This window comes from Trematosphaeria pertusa (genome assembly GCF_010094035.1).
Source record: "Trematosphaeria pertusa strain CBS 122368 unplaced genomic scaffold BU26scaffold_8, whole genome shotgun sequence".
NCBI classification, from domain to species: Eukaryota; Fungi; Ascomycota; class Dothideomycetes; order Pleosporales; family Trematosphaeriaceae; genus Trematosphaeria; species Trematosphaeria pertusa.
Window position 1 is genome coordinate 1,135,043 of NW_022987219.1, and position 27,308 is coordinate 1,162,350.

Consider the following 27,308-nt stretch of genomic DNA (forward strand, 5'->3'; position numbering starts at 1 on the left):
CCCATTGTCGCCCCCTCCCAACAGCGCTCAATTTGCCAGTCGCCCTGCAGCACCGCGCTCTGCAGCTCATGGTGCCCCCGCCCGCCGCGTCTTGTCCCCCTCCGCGCGAGGTTGTGCAGTAAGGCTGGGGCGCACTGCTGCTGCCTGTGCGGGAGCGTAGCTTGTCTCCTGCCTGCCTGGCCTCACCCCCCGCCGGCGTGCCTTCCCGCCGCTCGCGCTCAGTCTCCCTACAAACATTCCCAGCGGGCTTCACTGCGTCATGAGTCAGCGGGACCATGATCTGATGGAGTCTGTTGCCGCAGACGACGCAATCAGTGTCCCCGCGTCGCCGCCGCCGCGCGACTCTATGGAAGACGCTGACCCTTCACTGACCCGCAAACGACCACGTCTAGACACCGGAAGCAAGGACAATCTAGTCATGTCCGCCGACACTGCTTCTCCCGCCGCCGCCGCCGCGCAACCGAGCGAGCAACAGGTCGAAATGACAATACGGTCGCAGCCCCCCTCGTCCTCCCACGCCGTTGACGGCGCCGCCGACGCCAATGGCACCGCTGCCCCCGCGCCCTCTGTTCCGGCCGAGCCTGAAGCCGCTGTGCCCGGCACTGAGAACGGCGTTGCCGGCGAAGGCGACGCACCCGCCGACAGCCCGCCGGTCATCGCCATAGACGACGAAGACGACGATGCCGAGGCCATGACCGATACCATCCAGTTTGAATATGACGCGGAGACGTATTTCCAGCAGTTTCCCTTTACGCAACACTGCGATTACATGCAGGCCGTCCTCAACGTCGCACAGCATTTTCAAGGCTGTACGTCCCCACAGCCCGCACGAGTCCTAGTCTATATGCTCACATATTCGCAGCCCACCCCCTCGATGGCACCGTGCTTCCGCAGATCGCTGTCTGGCTAGACAATTTCCCCCGTCGTCCATCACAATGGCAGAGCTTCTACCTGGACAAGGCAGTTTTCTGGGAGGAGTTCTACGGCCTTGTGAACAGGGTGCTTCTGCGCAGGTACGATTGGGCACATAACCCGAAGAATACCAGGCGGGATAATGACGCGTACAGATCCCCGTTTGGGGACCAATTCTGCGACGACGGCCAGACCGAGGACGACATCTTCTACAACTTCTTCAGCGCTTATCTCCGGCTTTGCGCGCGCCTTGCTCAAGTCGATGCTGAGCTGCTCTCTTCCGCGCCGTCTGACGGCTCCTATCCCCACGCCGTCCTTTCTCACAAGCACCTACGACATATGAACACCATCTTCCGCCAGGAGAAAGCCCCCGTGTTCCACCTGTTGAGCAAGGAGTATGGGACAGATACCCACAAGCTAGGCATCCGGTTGCTGTTTGACTTCATAAAAGCCGACGGCGTCAAACACCTTTTCCGCTTTGCAGACCAGGCATGTGGAAAGGTTTCCATGACTTTGCAGAACTGGATCGCCAACTGGGCGTCTCAGATCCTAAGTAACGTGGGCTGGATCCTATGGGATCTTCCGGATGCTGACCAACTCACCAACCGCCAGCAATACTATCGAGATTTGTTGCAGTTCTTCCGGCGATACAACGTGGATCTACAAATGCCGAGCAAGGCCGTTGACACTGGGGTCACCAAGGAGCTCATTGGTTACTTCACACTTCTGCTCTTCGAACTGTGCCAATGGGACGAGATGCTTGCTGCCGAACTCGTCGACGAGTTCTTGGAATTCCGGGACCCTGATTCTCCTACGTCGGCTACTTCGCAGGATGCCGAGAGCAACACGGGCCGTGATGCATACCGCCAGAATTCGAACTTCTTCCCGGCGCTGGTTTCGAACGCCTGGAAATTCAAGCTTTTGCGGAAATACGTCGTAAAAGGGCGAATGGAGCTGCGTGTCATGAGCATTGGCACCATGGACAATGCGCTCGTCGAGATATGGCGGGAGTACAATAACACCGAGCAATCGATCAACCACCCGGTCATGCAGTACCTTGCCGATTTTCTGCTTCACGAACGCGTCATCGACTACATTATCAGCGTAGATTCGCATCCTCAGCTTATCTCCCGGAGCGGTAATATCGTCGGCTTCCTCGTAGTTACGCATCGATATTCGGACAGACAGACTGACGCTATCTGGAACACTGTATCCAACAGCCCTGATCCGCGTGTAGTTTCTGCCACCATGACGATGCTCCGAGGCATCTTCAGCCTCATGGACGCTCCAGACCAGCTTTATCTTTGCACAAAGCTGTATGAGCTTCCGATCGAGAGCTACAATCTCGACATCCTCCGCTTCCTGCGGGAGCTCACTCCCAAACTTCAACAGAGATATCTCGACTGGAGCATGACAGATCCGAAATCGCGACCTTGGAACGTGTGTATCCGGGTGTTGCAAGACACCTCCCCGAGCAAGGAGTCGACCAAACTTTCGAATGGTCTGCACCAGGAAGCTTTCCAGCAGTTGCAGATGGTCTCGGCTTTCGTTAGCCCAGACGAACGCCACCAGATTTATCGAGAGTGTGCAACTCTAATATCAGACAGGTCGAAGAAAGCAACCGGGAGCATTCGCGCTATTTGTGTCCTCGCGTTTACTGCAGGCTTCCATGATTCCGACTTCTTCACGGATAATTCGGATGTGACACGACCTCTTCTCGAAGAGACTTGTGCTTTTGTTAGAGAACAGCAGGACATCGGGTATAACACGCCCCAGGCCCTGGCGCTCCAATATCGGCTTGAGTTCCTGTCATTTCTGATATGTCGAGCCACTGAGGCGATACCAGTCGACCTCTATCAGGACATATGGGATCACCTCATCGGCAAGTACGCGCAGACGAATCTACTGCGGGATCTAGCTTGGTCCAAGTTTTTAGACGCTGCCAAGTCTAAGCCGGACAACGCCTTCTGCAAGCAGCTCATTGCAGCCTATGTACCGAAGTTGGAACCGCAATACTACACTCCTGGACTGTTTGAGTTTGTGGCCGCTTACAGATTCCCGACGATGCGGCACGTTGTCAAGACCGAGGATGGCGAAAAGGAGCTGTTACAGATTCGCGGTGCTGAACTTTTATGGTCAATGATCCTATCCGCTCCGCCAGACACCATCGAGGATCGCGCTGCGAGGCTACTCGCTGCCCGGTATCTCGAAATAGACCCGGACCAAGGCGTCACCCTAGAAGAGGTTGAAGCAGCTCATGTTGCGCTTGTCGATCAATGTACGCAGGAGCTCTTGTCTGCATATAAGACGTTACGGAACGAACCCGCCAAGAAGCCAGAGGATTGTGACGAGATGGACATTGTTCTTCCCGACGCCGTAAAGCAGCAGAACGAGCGCCGGTTTGGACGAACGATATTATTCGTAAAGCTTCTCCTCATGACCATCCGTACGAAGCCGGAGTTCAATCGTACTAGTAGGTCAGACTCTAAGGTTGAGCCTTTGGAGATCGAGCTTCCGTACGGAGACGCCATCGAGATCAAATACCAGTCTCTGAACGAGAAGCAATCTGTTCTCATGGGCTCGGAGAACACGCTCCAGGATTTGTACAGAAGACTCTGCCATGCGACCGGATTCTCTAAGATCAACCTCTTCGCTAAAGGACAGCGACTGAATGTCGCGGAGAAAGGAAACGAGAAAATCGCGGAGCTCGACATCGCAGGCTACCTGCTGCTTGTGCAGAAAGCTCCGGGAAGCGAAATGACGCAGCCCGTCGCCGATAGAAATGGTAGCTGCTCGGTCTTCGAAGTAACCATCCTGAACCATTTTGAGGAGCTTTTTGCGTGCATGGATGCAGAGGACTACATTAGCGAAGTGGTGAGCACCCCACATCCCCTTCTCTTCGACATTTAGTCGTTTGCTAATCGATTCTAGCTCTATGACTTCTTGATTTGCTTTCCCTTCCGCGAGCGGATTGCTGAATCCGTCATCTCTGGTAAAGCCTCTGCCGACAACCTCTTTCCTCCCGGAAGACACTTTCAAGCCAAATATGCCGCCTTAGCACTTCAGTACAAGCTGAGGGAGCAATTGAGGAGAGTACGTCGACTTCTCCTATTACACAATCGTTTACGCTAACCAGCCTTTAGGGCGCCCTCGACGATACGTTCCTAGCCAACGCTGTTCGGCTTCTGGACCAAGCGCTCCTGAATCCCGCTTTGATAACCGACTCCATGTCTGGCAGAACCGAGCTGTATTTAGCTGGTGTGCTCGTCAATGTTCTGCTGGAATTCCTGAAAGGTATGCCCATCTTCCCCGCCAGCAAGCCTAGTAACCAACGCCTAATGTGAAGTAGAACGTCCCCGACCAGAGATCTCATCATCTTACTTCTCCGACGAAGCTCGTCTGGTTGGTCGCCTAGTCAAGCTCTTGTCTGTAGCCCTCAAGGCAGAGCCCGATAGCGGTCCCATCGTTTTCCACTCTTACGCTACTATCTTAGAGGCATCCTTACATTCTCGCGGCATCTGGGAAGCCTTTACACGCAACGATGCGATTGCTATCTTACACAAAGAGCTCCTCCTGGCCGACCGTCGAAAGAATCTCCGAGAACACATTGCACAGGCAATTGCTTCCGTCTGTGGAGGTGGTCTTCCCTCGTCCTCTCCTCTCACTGAAGCCGAAACTGCGACACGCTTCTGGAAGATCATCTCCTCTGTTTTGCCAGAAGCCGTTCGATATGTCGGCCAATCCGAGCAGCTGTTCGACCTTGCAGAGCTAGTCTTCCGGAAATACGACGAGAGTAGTAGAGACGAGGCATCCCTGCGATCATATCTGGCTACCTGGAGTGACCTCCTCTTGAACTATCGGCACGAAGAATTCGTCGGCCGCGATGAGACCGACTTCGTTGTCCTCGGGTTTACGAAGCTTCTCCTCAGCTGCATTCCTTCCTTGAAGTCATTCAAGAAACCTCTAAACGCCGGTTGGCTCGTGGAGAAGATTTGGCACAAATTCCTCTTCGTTCCGAGGATAGTCGACGTCGACGAGCAAGCGGAAGATCTTCCGCTTCCAGTACTGGAGAGCAAGACGAGAAAGGAACTATATGATCTAGTACTTGCTTTGGCCGAAGACCGAAACAGCTACAGCAAGCTACTAGGCTTGGCCCAGGAGCTGGGCCTAGACGAAGGGGCCATGGCTTTAAAGGGCTTCTCCATTGATCGTGCAAACGAGATACGGTCCTCCACCGGATATGTCGGCTTGTTCAACCCTCGCGCCATCTGCTACATGAATTCGTTGCTCACTCAGCTATTCATGAACGTAAATTTCCGGAAGTTCATGCTTGGACTGAACATCGCCGACGCCGGCGCCTCTCAGCGTCTTCTGCACGAAACTCAGACACTCTTTGCGCAGATGCAAAACAGTTACCGCAAATCAGCTGACCCGCGGGCTTTTGCCGCTTGCGTGAAGGTGCCTGAAGGCGTGCCCATCGACATCAACGTACAAATGGACGCAGACGAGTTCTACAACCTACTTTTTGATCAATGGGAAGGTCAAATGCTTTCTCCAGAAACCAAACAGCAGTTCCGGTCCTTCTACGGAGGCCGAACCGTCAATCAGATCAAGTCGAAGGAGTGCGAACATGTCTCCGAGCGGGTCGAAAGTTTCTTCGTCGTTCAGTGCGACGTCCAGGGCAAGGCCAACCTACATGAGAGTCTCCAGGCTTTCGTCGAAGGAGACGTGATGGAAGGCGACAACAAGTACAAGTGCGAATCATGTGGTGGGAAGCTGGTCGATGCCGTGAAACGTACATGCCTCAAGGACGTCCCGGACAATCTCATCTTCCACCTTAAGCGCTTCGATTTCGACTTGGTGGAACTGCGCAGGGCCAAGATCAATGACCATTTCGACTTCCCGACGTGCATTGATGTAAGCCCTTTCAAGATCGATCATCTCAGCGATCCCTCCCAGCCGCGGCAAGAGGACATCTTCGAGCTCGTTGGAGTACTTGTGCATCAGGGTACTTCGGAGAACGGCCATTACTATTCTTATATTCGTGAGCGGCCGTGCCCATCTGGGAGCATGACGCACTGGGTCGAGTTCAACGATAGGGATGTGGACGCCTTTGACCACCAGTCCATCCCATACCACGCTTTCGGTGGATGGTATGATGAGCAGTTTCCGCGGCAGCTGAAGCAATTCAGCGCATATATGCTCTTCTATCAGCGTAGAAGCGCCATCGAGAAAGACCATCGCGAGTACATTAGCTCGCCTCATTCTGGAGTTGCCAAAGTTCCAGTTCCTCCAGCCTTGGATAAGAATATTCACATGGATAACGAAAGCCTGATCCGCGAATACAGTCTCTACGATCCGCATCACACCAAGTTCGTACGCCAGGTTCTCACCAATCTTCGAATGGTCAATCACGGGACCTGCTCGGAAGATCATCAACAGGAGGGACAAGCTCTCCATGTCGTGCTCGAGCACGTCTGTCAGACGCTTTTCCGCGTTAGGACCGCGGAGAATTTTGACGAGACAATCGCTCAGCTTCGGAGGACGGTGCTGTCCTGTCCCACTTGTTGTCATATCTCGTTGAAGTGGCTCGCAACGCAAGAGTGCGGTCTATTTAATATGCTGCTACAGTGTGTGCATATGAAGGTCCGCGCTTCGGTATGTTCCACCCGCGTCTCCATATGTCGACTTTGGGGGTGGCTTTAGGGATGGCAAGGACTTGTGCTAACGATTACACCCTAGATACGAGCTTTCCTCATTGACAGTCTGCGCTTCCTTCGCGAAAAGGACCCGGCTTCGTACGGTATCGAGAGCATGGACACCGATATGGATACCGGATCCTTGGCGCCTATGGACGGCATACTTGTAGACATCGCCCAGCGGCTTCGCCTCGTGGCCGAGGACTCCTACATAGCTTCCCGAGGCTGGGACGACTTCTATCTCACTCTTTGCCAGCTCAGCAACCTGGGACATATTGAGACCGCGGTACTGTTGAACCAGGGCTTCTTGGAGTTCTGCCTGCGGGTATTCTGCATGCATGCAGTTCCAGGCCTCCGGATGCGTGAAGCCGACCTTTGGCGGTTGGTCGAAAAGAAGAAGCGCATCTACAACAGGATGATCGAGTTCATATATACGCTATTGTCGAAAATGGACCTTCAGCTCGCAGTCGTTCAAGACGCCCGACGCAGCGATCGGCTAGAGAAGTACGACCGGAACCTCTTGAAATTCCCACTTTCTAGAGAAGAGAAGCACTATCTGCATCTATGGTACGAAGACAACCGAGCCTTTGCAGCTCTAGACAAGATGCTAGAATATTTCGACCCTACCAAGACAGAAGTCTTCTACCCTGGAGAAATACTCAAGTGGATGCTCCAGTCAAAAGATGCGCGTATCCAGCAACTCTTGTACTTCACCGTGTATGAGGGCGTCTACCAGCTTAGCCCCCCCTTCTCGGATCCGTATGTTCGCGCTGCTCTGCCCTACTGCGCAGCGTGTCCTGAGGCGAACTACGTCGAGAACGTGATTGAAGCTGTCGGCAAGGCTGCTACTCGGCTAAGGGACGGCGGCGGCGAAGTCTACATCCGATTTTTCAGCGGGCTCCTGAAGACGGAGAACGAGGTGGTCTTCGAAGAGAGGAGCCCAGACATGTTCTACGACTTCTGCCTTATCCTATCAAGGAAGATGGCCACCCCACTGCTTTTGTACGACGACGATGGTGTCCGCAGGGCGACGCAAAACTACCTCTCGGACCTCTTCACCAAGTACAAGGACGACGAGCTCGCTACAGAAGAGACGCTCAAATACAAGTTCAAGGCTATTCGGACTTTGGCAGCCGAAATGATTGCGAAGATCGCCGAGGAGCACCAGAACACGACATCGCGGGCTTACATGCAGCCGATGATTGCGACATGCCATCTGCTTGTGCAGCTGCTCTACCATCTTCACCAGAGCGAGGATACATCGATGGAGCTATTCAAGCAGGCCAGTGACGCGGCAATCATTCAATCGTATCAGCTCGAGGTCTCGGCGCGAATTCAGCAGTGGCCGCTTGATGAAGGTACGCCGATTTCGACAGGGGGTGAGTTACCGGTGCTCCATCTCAGTGTGTATCACAGAAGCTGACTTGCTTCAGAAGCTTATGAGCATTCGGACTATGGCAGTGAGTCGGATGAGGGACCTGACCTCTTGGACATGTGAAGTTGAGGATCGTCTCGGCGTTTGCTTGCGGCCCGTCAGGGGCTCAGTCCGCATCCAGGTCATGACCTGCCGTCACCACGGTCTTTTGACAACGAGAACTGGGCATGAGATATGGGTTACGGCGTTCTTGTGGTTAGACTCGGGCTTTCGTTTCCGGCCAGGATCAAAAAGAAATTTTTGGGCCATTCCTTGCCCTGCTGTGTTCGCCTGGCGGCGACATGGTCAGACGGCTAGATGGGGTATCGGCGCAACGGTTGGAGAGCCTAGGCTCACTACGGTCTTTCCTGCATGGGCATTCTACCGATCTATTTTTTGAGGTTATTGATGGCATAGCGCGGGCGATTCACACGACTGGGACAGTCTTCATGAACTGGGAAATAGAAAACATGAAAAGCTGCGATGGCGTTTGGTGTATGAATGAAATCGATTGCACGGCTGCGTTGGTCGCTGTGGATAGAAACGTTTTTCCCCAGAAGGCTACTGGGCGCGATATGGTGACGGTGATTGGTGGTGATGGGGGCGGAGTGGTGAAGTCATGGATCCTGGCAGGCGCGACTCGCGTCGGAACTTTTGGCATCGAGGGCCTGCGCTCCATCGCTCCAACGTGCACACCCACGCCAATGGCCTCTAACTACACCTGCAGAGCCTGCTCGCGCGTCTTATCGAGATGGTCTCCTTCGCACCTCCAAGTAAACACGCTGTCACCGCCTTGAGTGCTTTTTCTAACCGCCGCAGAAAACTTGTCCGCCCCGCCAGGCTCCGCGCTGTAGAATTTCCCACCCGCACCGAGCCCTCTCGACGACTGCCTCAGGGTTATACCATGCGACGGCGACCTTGTCGGCGGCATCGAAGCCCGCGGGCCCTGCGCAGTACAGCCCGAAGGGACCTGCCATGGCAAGCATAGCACAGAAGCTGCGCGAGAAAGCACCGTTGATGACGGAGACGTATGTCGCGTACGCCGCAACACAGCGGCTTTTGAAAGAGTGCGCAAGGCCGGGCGACTACACGATACCACAGGCGCTGGAGAAGAACGCGGAGATACCTCGAGACGCAACGGGCGCGCATTTGGGGGAGGGGACGGGCTGGTGGTATGAGAGTAAGCGCCACCGAGCCGAAGCGCATGGTCGGACGGGATGCTAATATTACGGCAGCGCTCCATCTGGCCCCGACATTCATAAACTGGGCGCAAATCACGTTTATCCACATGTACCTGCTCCAAGTCCGCTTCCGCATGTTCCCCAAGACGCACGCGCCGCTTTGGATACAGCACCTTACAAACCACGCTTTCTACGCCGCTGAAGATCGCCTCGTCGTCTGGCACAAGCTGAACTCCAACTCGCTTCGCCAGAAGTACCTCAAAGACATGTTCTCGCAATGGCGCGCCGTGCTGCTGTCGTATGATGAGGGGCTGGTGAAGGGTGATGCGGTACTAGCTGCAGCTGTCTGGAGAAACCTCTTTGCCGGTAGGGAGGATGTGGACTTCCAGAAGCTGGCGCAGATTGTCGGGTATATGCGAAGGGAGTCGAGGAGATTAGAAATGGCGACTGATGATGAGGTCGCGAATGGAGAGTGGAAGTTCCGAGGAGATCCTAGCGAGGAGGAAAGCATCGGCAAGACGCCGAGCAGGTTGATGGCAATCGAGGGAGCAAAAGCGTAGTGTCTGCTATAGCATACGAATGGGAGCTCCGCAATAGCATTGAGGTCGAGGCGCTTTGCTTTCACGTGCACGGATGCGCGAGCCCAGAATCCAGACGCATGTTTGAGTGAAGCATTAGGGAGCCTAACGGCTTCGATAGGATGAAGCACCGCTCAACGGACCCTTTGAACCGTGGGCTGAGAAAGTGTTGAGTTTGGGTTTGTGAACCTGATGCGGCGGGAACCGTGCTGTGGGGGGAACTGGGGACTTGGCATCTACATAATCTACTATAAACCGCAGCCTGCCCTTGTTCTCTCCGCATCCACGTCCACGTCCACACGGCTGCCCACGATGCCGTCCACGCGACCAGGCTCCTCTGTCCCGCCGCAGATTCCGGGCTACCTCATCCCCAACGATGCCGCCCATCAGCTGAAGCAAGAGGTTGCGTCGCTCCTCGGACGCGACAACTTGCGATTCCCGGGTGCGCAACCAGTCAGCTTCGCGCGCGAGCACCTCGCCGAGCTCCAGCGCATGGAGTACTTCCTGTGCGAGAAGACCGACGGCGTCCGCTGCCTGCTGTTCCTCCACTGGCGCGACAACGGACAGGCCCTCGAGCCCGTAACCTTCCTTATCGACCGCAAGAACAACTACTACGAGGTCACGCCTCCCCTCCGCTTCCCTTACTACCAGTCGCCCAGCAATCCCGAGCAGTTCCTCTTCGCTACCATACTCGACGGCGAGCTCGTGCACGATGTCGACCGCGAGGACAGCGATACATCACCCCGACTTATATACTACGTCTTCGACTGTCTGGCAGTCGATAATCAGAATGTAACGGGCCGTCCGCTAGACAAGCGGCTGGGCCGCCTTAAGGAATACGTCCTTAAGCCTTACCATAACCGGCCGCGCCAGCAGCCCTTTGAAGTCAAAGAGAAGCAAGTGTACCCGCCGTACCACGTCCGCAACATGTTCGACAACGTGCTACCGAATCTCCAGCACGGAAACGACGGGCTCATCTTTACGTGCAAGAACACAAAGTACGAGTTCGGCACCGACCGGCACATTCTCAAGTGGAAGCCGCCGCACGAAAACACAATCGACTTCAAGCTCCGCCTCGGCGACTTCCCTCTCTTCGACCCGGAAGACGGCGAAGAGGGTCTCATACCGGATTACGACGCCATGCCCACGCGCTTCCAGCTCCTCGTCTTCCACGGCAAAGACCACGGCCGCTCCGATTACCGCCCCTTCGAGCACGACCTGCACATCACCGAGCCCGAATGGGAGATGCTGAAATCCCTCAATCAGCGCCTCGATGGCCGCATTATCGAGTGCTACCGCGATGCCGCCGGCCACTGGAAGTTCAAGCGCGAGGACGACGGCATGCCCCGCTGGCGCGACGACAAGCCCGACGCGAACCATATCCAGACGGTCAATTCCGTGCTTGAGAGCATCCAGGACCCGGTTACCGAGCAGGATCTGCTGGATGCCGAACCGCAAGTAAGGGATGCGGTGCGTGGGCTGAGGAAGGCGGAGGAGGAGAGGATGAAGAGGCAGCATGCGCAGTGGCAGCAGGAGCAGATTGACAGGGATGCAAAGAAGCGCAAGTTTAGTGAGGTTAATGGCCATTGATGGATATGTTGACGGTGCTGCTAGCTAAATGGTATAACTAAGGCCGGGGCCTCGGTCGTACCGCCTTTAAGATTTGGATGACGCGATCGGAACGGCGATTTTGGCGTTTTGGACTAAATCATTGGTCTCAATGGACTCGCCAAGACTTGGAACTAGATATGGGAGACGCGGCGTTTTTACGGCTGGGATTAGTCACATTGATATGATACCCGTGGGCCTACCTCTATTTCGTACCACCTTGAATATATGGACGCTTCTTCCCTCTCTCTACATCTAGTGGAACCACGCGCAAGTCTTCTTGTTACGGGTTTACTACTTGTTGCAACTCGCGCCTTGATGTTTCGAACACCGCTCCTTTGGTAGTGGAGAGGTAGGGCATCTCGTTTGACAACATGCAAATCACAAGCAAGGGTATCAAGCAGGGGATATCATGCCGTATTCCCTCAAACAAGGGAAAGCTCCATTCTATCTGCCAGCCAGTTGAAGAGAAAACATAGATGAAAAAGGGGGTGTGATGTTCCCACGTAAAGAAGATCCCAGCCCAAAGCATGCCATATCCGCGACTTTTCATCCGCCTTGCTCCCCTCCCTTCACCACGGTGTTGCCTCGCCACCTCTTGACTGACAAACGTAAAAGCTTCAAAAGATCCCAAAACACCGCCTCCTATCCATTCATTGCCAGTGCTGTCCGACGCGCAGGCCATCCTAGTTACCTGCCGACCTGCCGAACTGTCAAGCCATGGGAGAGAGAGGGTGTGCTGAGAGGAAGTCGTCCTCCATGGAGTCGACTCGAAGTAAGATACAAGAAGGGGTTAATGTATGATGGAAGGACACAAAACAACAGAGAGGGAATCCCGCTAACACCGACGATCCAATCTGAAGCGAGTGTGATATTGCCGTTCGAGCCAGCCAGAGAGAGACGAGACCAAGGAAAGAAACATGCATGTCGTAAAGATGAGAGTGCACAAGGCAGGCCCGCTCCCTTCTCTCTGGCGCTCGCGAGCACCCAGAAATGTAGAAAAGACACAAGAAGATGGAGTATGACCAGGCTTTTGCATGCCATATCGATTCCGACTGTTGAGGAAATGTGAGAACAGGTGTGAATACCTGCGCAATCATATACACAAGATAGTGTTGCTGTCTCGTCGCAACCCTGGAAACACTCTAGATAGAGCTGTTCCACGTACGATTCTAGACGCAATAAGCCGTATAGTCGAAAGATGTATGCTCGAAGATGCATCGTTCACCGAACGGTAAGTAAATGGGTCGTTTATCGCTGGTGGTCGTTAGCGTCACATGTAGCGGACGTCGTGTGGGGTCTGCTTACCCTTCCGCGCCGCTGACCACCTCCAGCGACCTGTTGCTGCTGTTGCGGTACATACATCCCATATGGATACATCTGGGCGCCCATAACCGGGCTCATTCCCTGGCCGAGCTGGGCCGGCTGGAGCATCGGCGAGCCAGCGAATCCAGGTGCTGCGACTGGAGAAATATTTCTAAAACCATCCATACCGGAAACGGGAGGTTGGAAACCATTCATCTGTGGGTAGAAGGGTTGAGACCTCGACGCCGCGAGAAGCTGCTGGTATTGAAGCTGTTGAGGGCCCGTCATAGCTGGCATGTTGGGCATGAACATAGGAGCGCTGACGCCCATAGGGTATTGGTCGAAACCATTGGAATCCATGCTCGCGGTGCGCTGAAGTGCGACAGGATCGAAACCGGCTGGTGGGACACCTGGATAGAACTGCCTAGGCTCAATATTAGAGCCGGCTGGGCTGTCCTTAGAAGAGGCCGGACGCGTCTGCGAGTGGTCGCGATGACCTGGTCCACCGCGCGTTGAAAGGTTGACCTCGTCCATCAGCCGCTTGTATCCCTGGGCAGGTTGTGCTTTGATGCGGAGCAACACATTACGCACGTTCTGGACGACATCTGCACGAATCTTCTCATCGAAGAAGGGAGTCGTGAGCACCTTGAAGATCAAGGTAGCGCCGCAGTTCTGATCTACTAAGATGTCTTCTAGGACCTGATCGTTCGGCGAGAAGAACAAAGCTTGGAGGATAGTATCGCGCGCTTCAGGCTCGTTTCGCTGGTTGATGATCTTGAGCACCGTGAGGTAGGCAACCTTGTGAGTGCAAAGGTGCACGATATGAGGAACAAGGCGGGGAGCCAAAACCGTGCGCCTCCTAGGGAAGGTGCATGTGTCAAGGAACCAGGTCAGGAGCAACGCACCGTTGGCGTTGGTCGCAAGCTGGACGCTGTGAAGGGCAATGGCGGCCGCGACCATACGCTGCTGGTCCTTGGTAGCATAGTGACTCTCCAAGCAAGCCCGCATCGCTCGAGCGCCGAATCGACCTTGAGCAAGGTCCCAAAGACGGCTGAGCATTACCTCAAAAATGAAGTTGTTGAGGGGCGCTGAATATCGGAGACATCCCTGCATGACATAGTTGCCGAACTGGTCGAGGAACAGCGCCATGGCATAAGGCTGAAGAGCATCAACGACCATCTGCTGAAGAGCCGGGGTCCTAGCGACGTCAATGATCTTCTGTGCAGCCCAGGTTCCGTTCTTGTGGATGCCAATCTTTGCCAGGTGAGGCGCAATCTCTCGCAGCATAGCCTCCTTTGTGGGCTCAGAGCAGTATTCGAACAGCTTCTGGACGACTGTGTTTCCGAGATAATCGGACGACAACTCAGCAATCTCGGGCAGCATGTTCATGGCGATCTCCTCAATCTCCGCCTGAGAGCACGAGTTGTTGTCAATGCGCTTCCGGATCTCGCGCAGTCTCGGGGCATCGTGAACTCGAGTGTGGCTAGGCTCCTCAACTGGAGGTATTTCACTATGGTAACCGCTGTTCTGGATAGCCTGGTCGACGTGCGAAGAGATCCGTAGCTGTTCCTCATCGGTGGCGCCGAGGTCTTTCACGATCTGGACGATGTCCCCACGAATGTCTGTGAGCTCGGGAGTGGTGAGCGGAGCGTTCACAGTCTCGGCGCGGGCGCCGTTTGCCTTTGCATTGCTTGTTGACACGTTCGCGCCTTCCGCTTGCGATTTGGCAAGCGGGTCGGGGCTTGGCGAGGGAAAGAGGCCAGTGTGTCCAGGCGTAGCTGCCGCACTTGGGACCTTAGCGTAGCCAATTCGAACAGGCCCCGCACCGGGGAAGATCTCCTTGCCATTGAGCTGCGACTTGGCTTGGATCGCGCTGTCGAGACTCTCGAAGTTGACGAAACCGCAGTTCTTGTGCGTCAGAACCCGCGTCGACTCAATGGGGCCGTAAGCGTTGAAGATGACGTTCAAGGAAGAGACCGTAGTAGAGGAGGGGATGTTACCCAACCATAGCGCTCGAGTAGGGCCTTCCAACGTGTTGTCGTCACCAAGGTTAGAGCTTGGCTTCCCGCCGAGCTGAAGGCTTTTGACGGCCTCAGTGAGGCTATATTCTGCGTCCTCGGTCAGGTCTCCAGCGATCAGGCTGCTGTCAAGGCGAGACGGGGTGGGCAGGTAGTTTCGCATCAGTCGCTGCGACGGCGAGTCGAGCACACCCGCAGTCCTAGCACGAGGGCGGGTCGCGCTGGCGAAGTTGGCAAAAGCCTGCACCTCGAGGTTGTGTTGTCGGACAGCTTCGTGGATGGCATAGGCGCTAGCCTCAGCTGGTGTCATGGTGCCGCTGTAGTTTCCGGCATATGCCTGGTCGAGCTCATCCTCTTCGTCGGCATACTTCTCCTTGGCGTTAACTGAGTATGAGCGAAAGCGGTTGGCAGCAGCAGCCGAGTTCTGGTTGAAAGCATTCCTCTGGCCCTCGAGGAGCAACTCAATGTCAGAGGGAGCAAGGGTCGCGCGCGCAGGCTGAGGAGTGTCCACGAGACCAAGGTAATCCAACGTCTTCACGTCAGTATCAGCGAGTGAGTCCCGGGAGAATGACGACACTGGTGACGCCGGTCCATTGGATGGCTGGGACGCAATGCTGTGGAGCGTGCTGCTGCGGTCCCGATTGCTTGTCCAGCCTGTCGAGAAGATAGAGTTGCCGAAGGGCGAGGTAGACGGCGGCAGGAAGCCCGGTCGTTGAGGCATTGAGCCTGCTCTCAGACGAGAGAGCAGGGCAGACTTAGCAGCAGCGTTGGTAGAACCAGGAGCCGCAAACCCAGTGCTCTCTGTAGGCGTGCCTGGGCCAGGCTTGAAGGGGCTTGTCGACGGAGTGGGTCGGGACGTCTTGGGGAGGAGGGACGCAGACGGCATAAGTCCTCCTGGTGCTGCTGAGGGAGAGAATCGTGAAGGCAGCGTACCAGCGCGGGCCCGCCGAGTAGATGTCTGAGCAGCTGACGCGGTCTCTGGCATAGCTTGGTTGAAGTCGGGGAAGCTCTCACCGTTGGGCGACTCCGGGATGGTCTCACGCAGAGGCGTAGAGTTGCCGCTTGTGGGTGGTCCCCACATTTGTGGAGTCAGCCCTTCCTGAGCTTGGATCTCGCGTGCGCTGTTGTCGGAGGTTAGCCAAAATCCGATCAAGGTGCCTGTTTCAGGATGCGACAAACCGTTTGGAGTATAATCTGCCACCATATTCATGCGAAGGGGACCCTGCGCCCAGCCTCACGCCTGCAGCGGCATTGGCCAGGGGGTTCGAAGTATTTCCAGCAGGCATTGGGAAGCGAATTGAGCCGCTGGACGAGGGAGGCTCAACCGGCGAGGTCGACGTGGTGGAAGAGGCAGACTGCGGGGGCTGCGAGGTGAGCTGGGGGATGTAGTTGAGGTTGATGTGGTGCTCCGGGCGGTTGGTGGGAGCCATTAGGTATTACAGACCCTGTCTTTACTGTGCGGTTGTTCTAGGACGGAGAGGAGAATAGTCGCAGGGACTCTCGTTTACCAAAACCAGGGTAACGGCAGAAACGTGGGTTGGTACCGGCCAAAGGAATGTGAGGCGGAGGAAATTATTGCCAGCGGGACCGGACCAGCTCAGCGTGAAGCCTGTGTATGGAGGGTGCGGTCAGGCTGAAATGTACAGATGCACCGCTTGTAGCCAGGCCTGCGGACGAGGGGCACTGGGAGGGCGACAGACAGACGCGGGAGACGGCGTGTCGCTGGTGTGCGGCGTCGCAACGGGCTCTTTCGAGCGCGGGTGCGGCAGTTCGCAGGCGGCGAGGTGCAGCGGGCGGTGGGTGGGCTGACGGGGGGCCCGAGGGAGCGCAAGGCGAGCGTTATACGGCGGCGAGCGCGTTCAACGCAGGCGGACGGTGCCGGTCAAGGAGCGACGGAGCGGGCGTGCAGCTCGAGGGCGGCGAGGAGCGGTGGAAAGCAGCGTCGCCGGGCGAGGAGGCCCTGATTATGATACAGCAGGCGGGCAATAGACAAGCCACGGAAGCGGCCTGGAGAATGGAAGGGAAATAGGATTAAGCAAATGCGCGACTAGACACCTTTGCTCATCGGGCGTCCGATGGAGATAGCGGCAGCAGCAGAAGAGATGGAATGGAAGCGCGAGGGAGGGAGGAGGGAGGGCGAGGGCGAGGGTGAGGTGAATGAAGATGCACGTTGGCGGGAGGGCTCGCTAAGGCACGGGCGCCAGGGACGGGCTCGTCGAATCGAATCGCCAAAACGTGCGCTTTGACATTCACCACGCCAGAGCCAGGCAGACCGCAGACGAATTGAGGAGCTGCGAGAAGCGAAACGAGCTGCGAGCGGAGTCGTGTGTCACGGGCGAGCAGGCCCGCGGGAGCAGCGCCGCTGATATCTGCTCTCGTGTCTTCAGCGCTGCCCCATCGCACAGCAGCGCGCGGTGCCTTTCGCAAAAGGGGCCCGCGCCTGTGAGTGGCCCAGGGCGCTGCGCCGGGGGATGCACTTGAAACATGCTGTCTGGAGGAGGCGCGTCGAACGGGGCCCGCCTTTGCACCCGCGCCTGGTCTGACGTGGACTCTGGCGGCGTCGCGCGGCTGGCTGCGATGATTGGGCCTGCCACGCTAAACTTGGACGTGTCTGCATTCGCCTGTCTACTGTGTACCATTATAGAGTGCTCCCAGCGGCGGTTTGTTTCCGAGCTGCTCGCCATTCCCTGGCCCCAACGCCTGAAGAGACTCCGGCAATCAACAGGTCTGGCGACGCTGGCCTGCGGAAGCACGCGCGAGGAGGCCTTCAGCAGGTAGAGCGCTGGGTTGTGGAAATCCATCACATCACACATCATGCAGCCGCCGCTCATCTCCTTTCAGAGCACCACGGCTGAGAAATGGCGTTTTGGCTGTGCGATAGCATGGACCGTCAATTCCGCACTCTTAGCAATCCTTCTGGAAGCAGTCGTCGAAGCCACAGATGCGTGGATTATGCCAGCGACGTCGGTTTGTAGGGCCGCGCACGGAGCGTGTGTGTAGACAGGGCCTAGTCTGGCGACCTCGTAATCAATCCCGAACAGGCGCTACGTTTCAGATGTTGTGCGATTCTTGGCCTTTGGATCGCCATCAGGCGGCGCTCGCGCGTCTCGGGGCGCGTGCGTCTAACCTCCACGCCAGCAGTCTCTCGCCCTCGCACTCTCCAGCGGCCTCGCCCTCCAGCTCCACCACGTAAAGGCGCCGGCCCGTCAGCAGAGCACCCGGAGCACCTCCATAGCCCTGCCGTCCCGCCGCGCGCTCTTTGCACAGCATAAACGCGCCTGCGCTCGCTGCAACCGACTGCGCATAACCCACGGCTCCAGGGAATGCTTCTGGAAATCCTACCGCACCCCTTGACGCTGTCTGCTCGGCCCAACCCAGGCACACGAAGCTCGCTTTGCCTCAGATAATCCTCGCCGCTTGCACCTTCCCCCCACCTCGACAAGACCTGCCCTCGGGACGCTGTCCCTCTGCCGCCCTCCACTCCCGCCATGTCGCCAGACCCCGCAGAGCGGACAGACGTCCAGGACGGCGCGCCGCCTGATCGCGATGAGCGTCTGTCGCCGTCGCCGTCAGCGGCCGAGAGCGAGGCTGAGGCGCCGGCCGACCTGATGGTTGTTTCGCGCGCGAGGAGATCAAACGCAGGCAACCGCATGTCCACCCTGATTGCCAAGAGCGCCGAAGAGGACGAGTGGGGAGAGGAATGGGAGGAAGCTCCAAACGAGGAGGAGTTTGTTGGTGACGACGCCAACGACCAGGATGACTATAACCTGGACTCGTCCTCTTCCGAAGAGGACGACGAGGGTGCTGATGACGACGCTGGAGAGAAAGAGTTACGTAGGGCAGAGCGTCAAGAGCGTATCAAGAAACGCAAGCCGGCTACGAATCCATTCGCTGCTCGCCTCGCCGCCGCCGCCGCACGCAAGAGGGTCAAGCTTGATGTACCTACCACCGAGTCGCCCGCGCCCGCCGCACCTCGGCCAAAGAAGAAGTCGGAGAGAGCATCTTGGATACCCACCGACGAGGACGGTCCCACGCGGACGTCCTCTCGCCGGCAGACGGTCGCAAACAAGGAGTCCACGCTGGCTAAGCTGAAGGAGAAGGATAGAAGGCGAGATGATACCCTGGCGATGATGAAGGCGGCAGAGGCGCGGAAGGCCAAAGACGAGCGAAAGCCGTTGACTCAAGCAGAGCGGCTGGCTGAGGCAACCAGGACAGAGAAGGTCAACAGTAAAAGCTTGCACCGTTGGGAGGAGCTTGAGGAGCAGAGAGCCGCCGAAAGGCAGGCAAAGCTCGATGCCATGAAGAACCGCCAGATTGAGGGTCCATTCATTCGCTTCTACAGCGGGCCCGCGATTTGGGTTGATGACAAGCTCAAATTCACAGGCAAGGATGTCCCGAAGCTCGAGGAACTAGAGGAGAAGCTTAACAAGGACATTCCTGCGTCAGCATCACAACCGGCTCAGCCTGAAGCTACTGGGCGGACAGCGTCGGATCATACGCAGCCTTCCAGTCTCAATGATCCATCCCACGTCTCTCACCGTCTGTCGCTGACGTCGGTTCCGGAGTCACAGCCATCGTCAATGCAGAACTCATTACCACCGCCACCGCAGACATCGCAGGCGCCGGTGCGAGACATTTCTGCGGGCTCACATGGGATGCCGTATCCGAGCACCATTATGTTTGCCCCTCCCGAAAATACCGACTCGTTCCTCTTCGGAATTGAGCAATACGCTCAACCGAATCAGCACAACACTCACTCTCTTGCTCTCTCTCAGACAGAGAACCACGAAACATCGCCACAATATGCCCACACGCAGATGTCGGCACCGGAACTCCCCCAGAATCCCTTCCTTGAACCACACTCCTCTCTAAACGACCCTCTTCTCTCCCAGCATGAGCCAGGAGCACAATCCCTCCTCTCCCAATTCCAAAGGCCTCCCGCTCCGCCCGCACCACGACGTCGAAGGCTCATCCAACGCGCCCTCCGCAACCTCCTCATCCTCTCGTCCTTCCCCAATCTCGATTCCGCTGCACCAACGCGGGCCCGAACAACCGCCTCCATCCTCAAAGAAAAGGACCGCTCAGCCCTCATCCAGCTCTCCACCACCCTCTTCGGCTGGTCTCACGCCGACGCGGCCGCCTTCGTGACAGCCATGCTCAACGCCCCAAAGACGAAGAAGGAGAAAGAGGCGCTGCAGCGACCGAAGAAGGAGCTGTGCGCAATTACGAACAACATTGCAAGGTACAGGGACCCGGAGACAGGGATCGCGTATCGGGACGCGAGGGCTTTTGGCGTGCTGAGGGGCGTGGTGGGTGGTGGATTTGTCTGGAGTGGCGAGTTGGGGTGCTATGTCGGTGGACGGGCGAAGCCGATGTTGAGTGCGGATAGTGCGAAGTCGAAGGGGTTTTTAGGCATGGCTCCGGCAGCTGGTGTGCCAAAGAGGTTTCTAGAGATGAAGCGGGAAATGATGCAGGCCCCGACGCAAGCCGCCAAGGAGAATCCGGCTGCAGTTGCAGGTGAGAAGGCGGATGTACCTCCCACTACCGGCGATGCTGGAGCACAACAGCCACCGCAGAGTACGAGTGATGCGATGAAGGTCGAAGAGCCTGTGGCCCCGCTAGGCACCATAGGCCGGTCCTGATGAACTGGCAAGCAGACCTCGGGATACTCTAGAGCAGATTGCATCTATGTAATCATAAACGAAATAAAAACTTGATAAGATTATATGCAGTCAGGGTCCACGTTGAAGTGACTGTAGGATTTGCTTGTATGTCTTGTAGCGACACACGACACACATACGAAAGAGCAACACTGATTCTGTTCCACAGTAAATGTACGAGCAGACCCATCGCCTGCGGTCACCCGCGTAAGCAGGCTTCTTTATCAAGTCAAATAGTACTCTTCCCACACAAGACGCGCGTCGCATAACGGAAAGGCTGTGATCGGTTTAAGCTGTGGCACTGAGTGAGGTGAGAAACGGGGCAATTAAGGTTGCTGCCTCCCCCGGCTTAGCTGAGGAGCACAGGCAATTGCGGCGTGGTTCAAAGTGTAAGCATTTTGAAACGTGTCAGAGCAAGACGAGCTGTGGCGATGCTGATGTGTGTTGGTGGCGGAGTATCTCCTCGACGATTACATATGGCTTAGCTGCATCAAGAGGCCGATGCATATCACACAGTCGAAACTGGAGCCATGTGGCCTCAGGATAGGCGATGCCGTAATCTATCCGGCCTTCGAAGTGTCCTCGACCAGCATGCTGCTGCGGGTGGTGAGAGACATCCCGTAGGTAGCGCGAACCAATGGCAACCGAAAGGCCCATGATATGCATTGATGGTTGTTAGCAGACACAGGTAGAGGTAGATCTCAAACGCCATCCATCTTGCCCGGCCCATGCGCAAGAGTTTTTCAGGCATTCGTCGTAACTGTACACGATGATAATGCCCCGTGCAACTCCATGTCCGTGGTGAACCACCCGAACTAGAGAAACGACTCCATCCCGACCGTCACCGACATAGTGCACCCGCTTATTTCTTGTCCTTCTTCGCGCCGCCCTTGGTCTTGGCAGTACCTCGGAACTCCTTCGACCTGTTCTTTCGTTGCTTGCCTGTGTCCTAGTCAGTACCGCTCCACCATGTCCTGACTCGGTTCCCGGCCATGTCCACGACTTGTATGGGGGCAACGTACGCTGCTGCCTGCTCGCCTTCTCGATCTTGCTCGCCATGCCGTACCGCACGAGCCTGTAGTGGGGCTCGAACTTCTTCATCGCCTCGGGGCTGTCGTAGATGAGGGCGAAGCCGGTGCTCTTGCCGCCACCGTAGTGCGTCCGGAAACCGAAGACGGAGACATCGTCCTTCTTAGCCTTGTAGAGCTCGCCGAGCTTGCCGCGGAGTTCGTCCTTGGAAACGTTCGGGCGGTTAGGGTGTAGGACGTCGCTGGAGTTGTCCGTCAGACTCAAATCCCATCCACTCGTCCATTTGACATTCTGAGTATTTCCTGCACTTACACAACCATCTGGCGACGACCGAGGAGAGGGTTTCGGATGAACTTGCGCGTGCGCAAGGTGACCTGGGAATCAGCCATATTGAAGGAGCTGTGCCGACCTGTGCGCGGTTAGAGCGGGGACTGGAGGATGCATCGGCGTGGTTGAGGATATAGAAGACGTACTAGAGAGAAATCGATCCTGCTCGTTGTCGTGGGGGGGTTGTTGTGCTGTTGCCGCAGGATAATCGTCGACTTGGAAGTTCTACAAGCGTTGAAATTCGAGTGCGTCTAGCTGGCGTGCCAAGGCTTTCTAAGCGAGCGCAGGGGTGGGGCCGTCACATTAGGTAAGGCGTACTTGAACGTCGACGCGTTCGAATTCTTGCCTCTTCATCTGCACCATCGAAAAGCACGACTCCCGCGCAGGAGTAGTGGTCTAACTCGTGACTTGCATCCGATCTATCTTGCACATCCGTCGCTGCAAACCGCCACTTCATCGATTCCAGACGGCACACTATCACTTTCGCGGCGGGATAGACCGCTGGAGAGACAGGCTCCCAGTGTTTGACTACAGTAGAGATGGACACAAAGACTCGGTCGAAGCTTACCATACTATGCCGCCAATACTTCCAACTGGTTGAGCCTGCGCAGCTCAGATGGCCGGAAGACGCCGTTCTCAAGGACCCTAGGGTCCAGTCATGGATCTTCAACAGTCTCTTCAACGCGGAAAAGGTTATGAACCCGCCACCGGAGCGTTACCGACTTAGGGTTCTCAAATCCCTTGTATCAAGGCTTGAACAGTCAATTGATGATCCAGAGGAGGATGTACGGCTCTCTTTCTCTTACTTCTCTTCCTGAGCTTACAAGGTGATGCCGTCCTGTCAGTTTTGGACAGCCGGCATAACCCTTTTCTCTCTCAGTCTGCACGTCCATTCCAGCTTCCTGCTTCACTCTACTAACCAAGGCTTTCTTCTCCAATGAATAGGAAATTTCAGATGATCTCATGTCTGAATTGGCCTGCCTCCTGAGCTCCAATATTCCCTCGGAATCTGCCTCTGCTGAACGGAAAGCATTCGTGACATACACTTATGCTCTCCACTCTACTAGGGGAAGCATGCCGGAAGACTGCACGGTCACTCTTCTCGAATCTCGATATGTGATTTCCGCGTCTGGGACCACCGGGCTTCGGACATGGGAGGCAGCACTGCTCCTAGGATCGTTTCTAGTTTCTGAAGCCGGCCGAGCAATTATCCGCGGAAAGAGAGTGTTTGAATTGGGAGCTGGGACGGGCATGCTCTCTATATTGTGCGCGAAGCATCTCGGTGTATCCGGTATTGTGGCTACAGATGGCGATGAGGCAGTTGTCGATGCGATCAAAACTAACCTCTTCCTCAACAAACTTGACGACGAGTCAACCCCAGCAGCTCTCCGAACGGCGGCTCTGAAATGGGGCTGGCCGCTTAACGCAGCCACTTTCGCAGAAGACTATGGCATGGAAGTACCGGATGTGCTTCTCGGGGCAGACGTCGTAAGCTGGCCCCATAAGCGCTTGGATGGAGGGATTAAGCTCAAGCAAAACTCTGCAGACTTACGACAAACTCGTTATTCCGGCCCTCGTTTCGTCATTGCGGGAATTCTTTGAGCTGAATCCGGCTCTGCAGGTGCTAGTTGCTGCAACGATACGCAATGAGCAGACGTTCGAGACCTTCCTGAACTCGTGTAGTGGGTCTTTCCCCACATTCGTCTCATTGAAGGATTTACGCCATCTCCTGAGCTGCTGCTGATTATTGTGGGGTAGAGCGAAACGGCTTCAGTGTAGCACTAATCGATTTCCCGCCGACACCAGCGCACCTCCAGGATGGTCCTTTCTATCCAACACCGACGCCGATTCAGATCTGGCAAATCACCCGCCATCGGCCATCAGGGGACCCGTTCGCACTTTGACCGTCTCGGAGGGTTTCTATTCGACCGACACGTGTCAGCCGCGATTGCGTTTACTTGTTGAATGCACCCAGGCACTACTGCGCGAGAATACCGTATGTTTCAAGCTGGTGCGTTAATTTTTGACGCTCAAGGAATGTCGGACATCGAGTGCTCTCGACAAAAGCTGCCATTGGCCGAGGCCGGGAATTTGTTGCGCACTAAATAGGAAAAATGGAGCACCGTCTTCCGATGCTTCGCCAATTTGCTCAGGCGGATGAAGCGGTGCTCACGGAAGGCCCTCAAATGCCAGGTCCAGACGGATGGGTCGCAGCTGTCGGTCCTAGTGGTGAGCTTTACAGAAGGCCGAGCAGGTTCGTGATTTCCGTTACCTAACAATGGGAGGAGCTCCGGATTGCCGCAGAGAGCGAGCTGCAACGCAATCACCATGACGATTTTGCATGATACCTTCGTAGCAACATGGTAGGAGGTAGACGGGAGTCGTACGGGCTCAAGGCACGTTGCAGGCACTGATAACGCTCTGTGTTGACGGGCTTCGGGTGCTCTGGCACTCGATGTCAAAGTCGTACCCCGCAACCAAGCTCCCAGGACGTGGACCATGTCCATCCGGGACAATCCCGTGGCACCCCCGTAGACGTGATTCGCCAGGGGATGAAGCCGTTCTGCAAAACACCATGATGGCCAGGCACTGCAGCGGTAGAATGCGCATTGGCCTGCTAAATCCAGCGCGTATCACAGTCGCCGCTCAGTGGGCGCGAGTGGGGGTGCGCGCACTGCTATAAGAGTGCGCCAACAACGGGTCGACGATGGTGTGCTGGATGACTGCAATCGCTCCATCGCCGTCGCAATCCTGAGCCCCGCCCCGCTCGCCGCTTATCGATATCACCGTTCCTCCTGCGTATATCTACGCGCGCCCCCGTCCCCTGTTCCACACACTCGCCGCGTCTTCTTCGGGCCTCGACGTCGGGCCTGCATTCTGCTTCCAGGTACAGACTCCTCTCCTCGGCCGCGGCTGTTGTGCCCTGCATCGCCTCAGACCGCGCAGCCTGCTCGATACAGACTGCCGCCGCCAGCCGCACACGCACAGGAAAGACTCGGCTCTCCCTGCTCCCCTCGGCAAGCGAAAGGGCTTATCGTTCCCGCCATCCCTGGCTCCGATCGCCGCAAAGGCCCGCCTGCAGCGTGCTCCAGATCAAAAAAGATTGCCGTTGTCTCTACCACGGCGGCATCCTCCCTCCCGAAGTCGCACCCTTATCAATTGCTGTAAGTCCACGCAAGGCCGTCCGCGTCACATCCATCTATCCCCTTTACGCGTTACCACGTCGTAGCAGAGTAGCCGCCCGCAATCGCGCTGTAGCCCCCATGGCGCGCATTCTTGCATCTAAGCGCGCCGTTCCTAGCTAAACTATCGGCTGCAGGCCATCGCGCCCGATAAGACGCCTGAACAAAGCACCCGACGTCGTCATATCAGCTCCCAGCCTTCAAAGCAGCAGTGCGGCTGTGTCACCGCCTCTCCGTTGCTACACTCCCTGTGGGCAGCATTGTCTACCCACAGCCCTGTAACAGCAGACGCCATCAATCTCACCGCGCACCGTGCTCAAATCACCCAAGTGAGGCTATTAATTCTCACCGTCTTTCCACTCACGCTCAATGGCCGCCCATCACACCAATCGCCCGTCCAACCACCCTAAAAGGCCGTTGCCGGCCCATGCACGCCCTTCGAAGCCCGCTCCTCTATCGAAACGTACAAATTCCTACGGTGCCGGCAAGAAGGCCGTCCACTCCACGGAGGAGGATTTCGAGGACGAGGAAGTGATGGCAACGTCCTTCCTGCAATTTTGGTAAGTAGTTGGCGGAACTGTAAGCTCACTTCTCTTTAACCGGCTACTAATGCCACATGTAGCACCACCTGCGAGAAGCAAATTATCGTGCCCAGCAATTCCGTCCTATACTGCTCGGAGAGGTATGTTGTTGCCGCTCGTTCCCTACCCACGTAGCGTCCTATACCAACATGCATCCAGCTGCCGCAAGAAGGACACCGAGAAGCAATTCTCGTTTCCGTTTGACCAGTCACCGCCACCAACGCCCTTCTCTACCTTCTCCAACTTCTCCTTCGACGACTTCCACTTTCGCGACATCGTCCCGCCCCGATCGCCCACCCAACCCCGCTCCAAGCGCTCATCATGCGCCTTCTCAGAGATGTCTTCAGACGATAACACTGCATCGGGCGACGAGAAGTCCAGAACAGACTCTGAGGCGTCGCGGTACCTGCGCCAGTTCCAATCGCCGGCCTACTCAGGTGAAACCACTGTGCGACCTCGCCGCCCCCGTTACAATCGCGCCTCAACCTCCCAAGTCACCTTCAGCGCCGCACCCTCCCTTTCGCACACACCAGCCTCCTCGGTCAGTTTCTCGCTTCCGTATACGCCGTCAACGAGGCCTCTTCCGCGCAGGACGAATCCGCATAGCTCGTCGTACGGATCCAGATCCATTGATCTCGTCACACCGTGGACCCATGCCTCGACTGCGCCGTCAAGTCCGCCCCAATATTCCTTGAAAGCGGCGCCGATATCGCGCACTTCAACGAGCCACATTGAGGGCGAGATCCTGTACGAGAAGTCGCCCATTCCTTCGGTGTCACCGGCGAACGGTAGTCTTGGCCGGCTATTGGCTTCTACGCCTCGGTGATCCTTCTTACATACCCTTGTTCCACGCTGACATTTTCCCTTCGCTTCATCATATCCCGATGTACGTCGGTCTCCGCGGAATTTCACAGTAATTATGCCGAAGTGTTGTTATCGCGGCGTTCGTTCTAGTTTGTTGTGTTGGTGTTAGATGATGACAGCTGTGCAGGGCGTAGCCGATGCAGTGTCAGATCAGATCAGATCAGATAACACCCTTTATGGCATTCGTTTCCCGCGGACATTAAAAGTTTAGAACGAGTCTTGATGGATAGGCGTTCTCGACCATTTCGGACACGTCTGTTTAATTCGCTATATACCATAGGACGAGATAAGACGCGTTTGAGGCTTTGAGCTGCATGTAGCTCGAGTGAATATATTATGCGGCACGGATCGAGCAGGATTCCACTCCATGGGTGTTGAAGTCACTGCACGTAATGGCCAGGCTGCCCACGACCCGTCTCCGAGGTCTTTGATGGTGCTTGACTTCGTACCTTTTGTGACTCATTTGCTACCACTATCGCCATCGTCAACACCATTGCTATAACCACCACCCGACTCTATATATCGATAGATTGCCACAATCACCAGCTCGGATCGCCGAACTGACGCCGCTCTATCCAACTGATGCACCCAACTTCGAAGATCACCGGCCGTGAGGCGCTGAATCCAACCATGTGGAACTTCCCGTCGTCCGCGAAGCGCGCGTCGAATATGCATGGTTCTTGACGATGGTCAGATTGAATTCTAGCCCCAAGCTGTGAGGCAAGAGCGAGGATGAGTTGTTTCCGGATGCAAGACTTGGTCCTTATTTCCATAGGAGGAACGTGCCGCGTAGCGTGGATAGACGAATAAGGCGTCAACACCAGAGGGGAATATAGCACAGACCCGTCCCGAGAACCGCACTTCTGTAGGCGTGGAGTTATATTGACCCGCGTCTTGAGGGGGCCATTCCGCTGCGTCCTCGAACGCCAACGGATCCACGATGTATTCAA

At 56.2% G+C, this 27,308-nt stretch overlaps 10 protein-coding genes across 10 annotated transcripts; 8 read left to right on the forward strand and 2 right to left on the reverse strand.

Moving 5' to 3' along the window:
- Positions 1-8,553, forward strand: BU26DRAFT_519946 (uncharacterized protein). The gene is made up of 8 exons (XM_033829185.1): positions 1-809; positions 863-1,013; positions 1,068-3,786; positions 3,844-4,005; positions 4,056-4,206; positions 4,259-6,570; positions 6,655-7,990; positions 8,045-8,553. Exons 1-8 carry the CDS (start codon positions 260-262, stop codon positions 8,107-8,109), a joined length of 7,446 nt encoding a protein of 2,481 aa, XP_033683220.1. The 5' UTR covers positions 1-259; the 3' UTR covers positions 8,110-8,553.
- BU26DRAFT_329395 (uncharacterized protein) lies at positions 8,128-8,911 on the forward strand. The gene has a single exon (XM_033822163.1). The coding sequence runs from the start codon at positions 8,328-8,330 to the stop codon at positions 8,820-8,822; it is 495 nt and encodes a 164-aa protein (XP_033683221.1). The 5' UTR covers positions 8,128-8,327; the 3' UTR covers positions 8,823-8,911.
- Positions 8,696-9,852, forward strand: BU26DRAFT_519947 (ubiquinol cytochrome-c reductase assembly protein Cbp3). The gene is made up of 3 exons (XM_033829186.1): positions 8,696-8,798; positions 8,845-9,205; positions 9,261-9,852. Exons 2-3 carry the CDS (start codon positions 9,001-9,003, stop codon positions 9,764-9,766), a joined length of 711 nt encoding a protein of 236 aa, XP_033683222.1. The 5' UTR covers positions 8,696-8,798; positions 8,845-9,000; the 3' UTR covers positions 9,767-9,852.
- A 218-nt stretch (positions 9,853-10,070) lies between these two features.
- On the forward strand, positions 10,071-11,697 carry BU26DRAFT_519948 (mRNA capping enzyme, alpha subunit). Its single transcript, XM_033829187.1, has one exon. The coding sequence runs from the start codon at positions 10,097-10,099 to the stop codon at positions 11,372-11,374; it is 1,278 nt and encodes a 425-aa protein (XP_033683223.1). The 5' UTR covers positions 10,071-10,096; the 3' UTR covers positions 11,375-11,697.
- A 98-nt stretch (positions 11,698-11,795) lies between these two features.
- On the forward strand, positions 11,796-12,565 carry BU26DRAFT_329420 (uncharacterized protein). Its single transcript, XM_033822165.1, has one exon. It carries the CDS (start codon positions 11,889-11,891, stop codon positions 12,462-12,464), a length of 576 nt encoding a protein of 191 aa, XP_033683224.1. The 5' UTR covers positions 11,796-11,888; the 3' UTR covers positions 12,465-12,565.
- On the reverse strand, positions 12,554-16,237 carry BU26DRAFT_329413 (uncharacterized protein). Its single transcript, XM_033822164.1, has 3 exons — positions 15,895-16,237; positions 12,701-15,836; positions 12,554-12,649 (listed from the first exon to the last, which is right to left on the reverse strand). Exons 1-3 carry the CDS (start codon positions 16,143-16,145, stop codon positions 12,644-12,646), a joined length of 3,393 nt encoding a protein of 1,130 aa, XP_033683225.1. The 5' UTR covers positions 16,146-16,237; the 3' UTR covers positions 12,554-12,643.
- A 1,613-nt stretch (positions 16,238-17,850) lies between these two features.
- Positions 17,851-20,434, forward strand: BU26DRAFT_519950 (YL1-domain-containing protein). The gene has a single exon (XM_033829188.1). The coding sequence runs from the start codon at positions 18,204-18,206 to the stop codon at positions 20,355-20,357; it is 2,154 nt and encodes a 717-aa protein (XP_033683226.1). The 5' UTR covers positions 17,851-18,203; the 3' UTR covers positions 20,358-20,434.
- Positions 20,435-20,774: 340 nt separating this feature from the next.
- BU26DRAFT_519951 (uncharacterized protein) lies at positions 20,775-21,920 on the reverse strand. The gene is made up of 4 exons (XM_033829189.1): positions 21,878-21,920; positions 21,717-21,813; positions 21,398-21,645; positions 20,775-21,317 (listed from the first exon to the last, which is right to left on the reverse strand). Exons 2-4 carry the CDS (start codon positions 21,791-21,793, stop codon positions 21,238-21,240), a joined length of 405 nt encoding a protein of 134 aa, XP_033683227.1. The 5' UTR covers positions 21,794-21,813; positions 21,878-21,920; the 3' UTR covers positions 20,775-21,237.
- Positions 21,825-23,883, forward strand: BU26DRAFT_329496 (uncharacterized protein). Its single transcript, XM_033822166.1, has 4 exons — positions 21,825-22,516; positions 22,677-23,219; positions 23,278-23,413; positions 23,490-23,883. The coding sequence occupies exons 1-4, from the start codon at positions 22,271-22,273 to the stop codon at positions 23,633-23,635; spliced, it is 1,071 nt and encodes a 356-aa protein (XP_033683228.1). The 5' UTR covers positions 21,825-22,270; the 3' UTR covers positions 23,636-23,883.
- A 1,088-nt stretch (positions 23,884-24,971) lies between these two features.
- Positions 24,972-26,609, forward strand: BU26DRAFT_329508 (uncharacterized protein). The gene is made up of 3 exons (XM_033822167.1): positions 24,972-25,473; positions 25,536-25,595; positions 25,654-26,609. Exons 1-3 carry the CDS (start codon positions 25,283-25,285, stop codon positions 26,318-26,320), a joined length of 918 nt encoding a protein of 305 aa, XP_033683229.1. The 5' UTR covers positions 24,972-25,282; the 3' UTR covers positions 26,321-26,609.
- The last annotated feature ends 699 nt before the right edge of the window (positions 26,610-27,308 follow it).

Excerpts from the sequence above, each read along its gene's own strand:
- BU26DRAFT_519946 (XM_033829185.1), top strand. The coding sequence starts at position 260 with ATGAGTCAGCGGGACCATGATCTGATGGAGTCTGTTGCCGCAGACGAC. Across the intron at positions 1,014-1,067 it reads AACAGGGTGCTTCTGCGCAG|ATCCCCGTTTGGGGACCAAT; the intron begins GTACGATTGGGC and ends TGACGCGTACAG. Across the intron at positions 7,991-8,044 it reads TACGCCGATTTCGACAGGGG|AAGCTTATGAGCATTCGGAC; the intron begins GTGAGTTACCGG and ends GACTTGCTTCAG.
- BU26DRAFT_329496 (XM_033822166.1), top strand. The coding sequence starts at position 22,271 with ATGGACACAAAGACTCGGTCGAAGCTTACCATACTATGCCGCCAATAC. Across the intron at positions 22,517-22,676 it reads TTGATGATCCAGAGGAGGAT|GAAATTTCAGATGATCTCAT; the intron begins GTACGGCTCTCT and ends TCCAATGAATAG. Across the intron at positions 23,414-23,489 it reads GACCTTCCTGAACTCGTGTA|AGCGAAACGGCTTCAGTGTA; the intron begins GTGGGTCTTTCC and ends ATTGTGGGGTAG.
- BU26DRAFT_329420 (XM_033822165.1), top strand. The coding sequence starts at position 11,889 with ATGTTCCCACGTAAAGAAGATCCCAGCCCAAAGCATGCCATATCCGCG.
- BU26DRAFT_329413 (XM_033822164.1), bottom strand. The coding sequence starts at position 16,145 with ATGGCTCCCACCAACCGCCCGGAGCACCACATCAACCTCAACTACATC. Across the intron at positions 15,837-15,894 it reads GGCAGATTATACTCCAAACG|CGCACGCGAGATCCAAGCTC; the intron begins GTTTGTCGCATC and ends CTCCGACAACAG.
- BU26DRAFT_519951 (XM_033829189.1), bottom strand. The coding sequence starts at position 21,793 with ATGGCTGATTCCCAGGTCACCTTGCGCACGCGCAAGTTCATCCGAAAC. Across the intron at positions 21,646-21,716 it reads GGTCGTCGCCAGATGGTTGT|CGACGTCCTACACCCTAACC; the intron begins GTAAGTGCAGGA and ends GGACAACTCCAG. Across the intron at positions 21,318-21,397 it reads GAAGGCGAGCAGGCAGCAGC|GCAAGCAACGAAAGAACAGG; the intron begins GTACGTTGCCCC and ends ACTAGGACACAG.
- BU26DRAFT_329508 (XM_033822167.1), top strand. The coding sequence starts at position 25,283 with ATGGCCGCCCATCACACCAATCGCCCGTCCAACCACCCTAAAAGGCCG. Across the intron at positions 25,474-25,535 it reads ACGTCCTTCCTGCAATTTTG|CACCACCTGCGAGAAGCAAA; the intron begins GTAAGTAGTTGG and ends TGCCACATGTAG. Across the intron at positions 25,596-25,653 it reads GTCCTATACTGCTCGGAGAG|CTGCCGCAAGAAGGACACCG; the intron begins GTATGTTGTTGC and ends ACATGCATCCAG.
- BU26DRAFT_519950 (XM_033829188.1), top strand. The coding sequence starts at position 18,204 with ATGTCGCCAGACCCCGCAGAGCGGACAGACGTCCAGGACGGCGCGCCG.
- BU26DRAFT_519948 (XM_033829187.1), top strand. The coding sequence starts at position 10,097 with ATGCCGTCCACGCGACCAGGCTCCTCTGTCCCGCCGCAGATTCCGGGC.
- BU26DRAFT_519947 (XM_033829186.1), top strand. The coding sequence starts at position 9,001 with ATGGCAAGCATAGCACAGAAGCTGCGCGAGAAAGCACCGTTGATGACG. Across the intron at positions 9,206-9,260 it reads GACGGGCTGGTGGTATGAGA|CGCTCCATCTGGCCCCGACA; the intron begins GTAAGCGCCACC and ends ATATTACGGCAG.
- BU26DRAFT_329395 (XM_033822163.1), top strand. The coding sequence starts at position 8,328 with ATGGTCAGACGGCTAGATGGGGTATCGGCGCAACGGTTGGAGAGCCTA.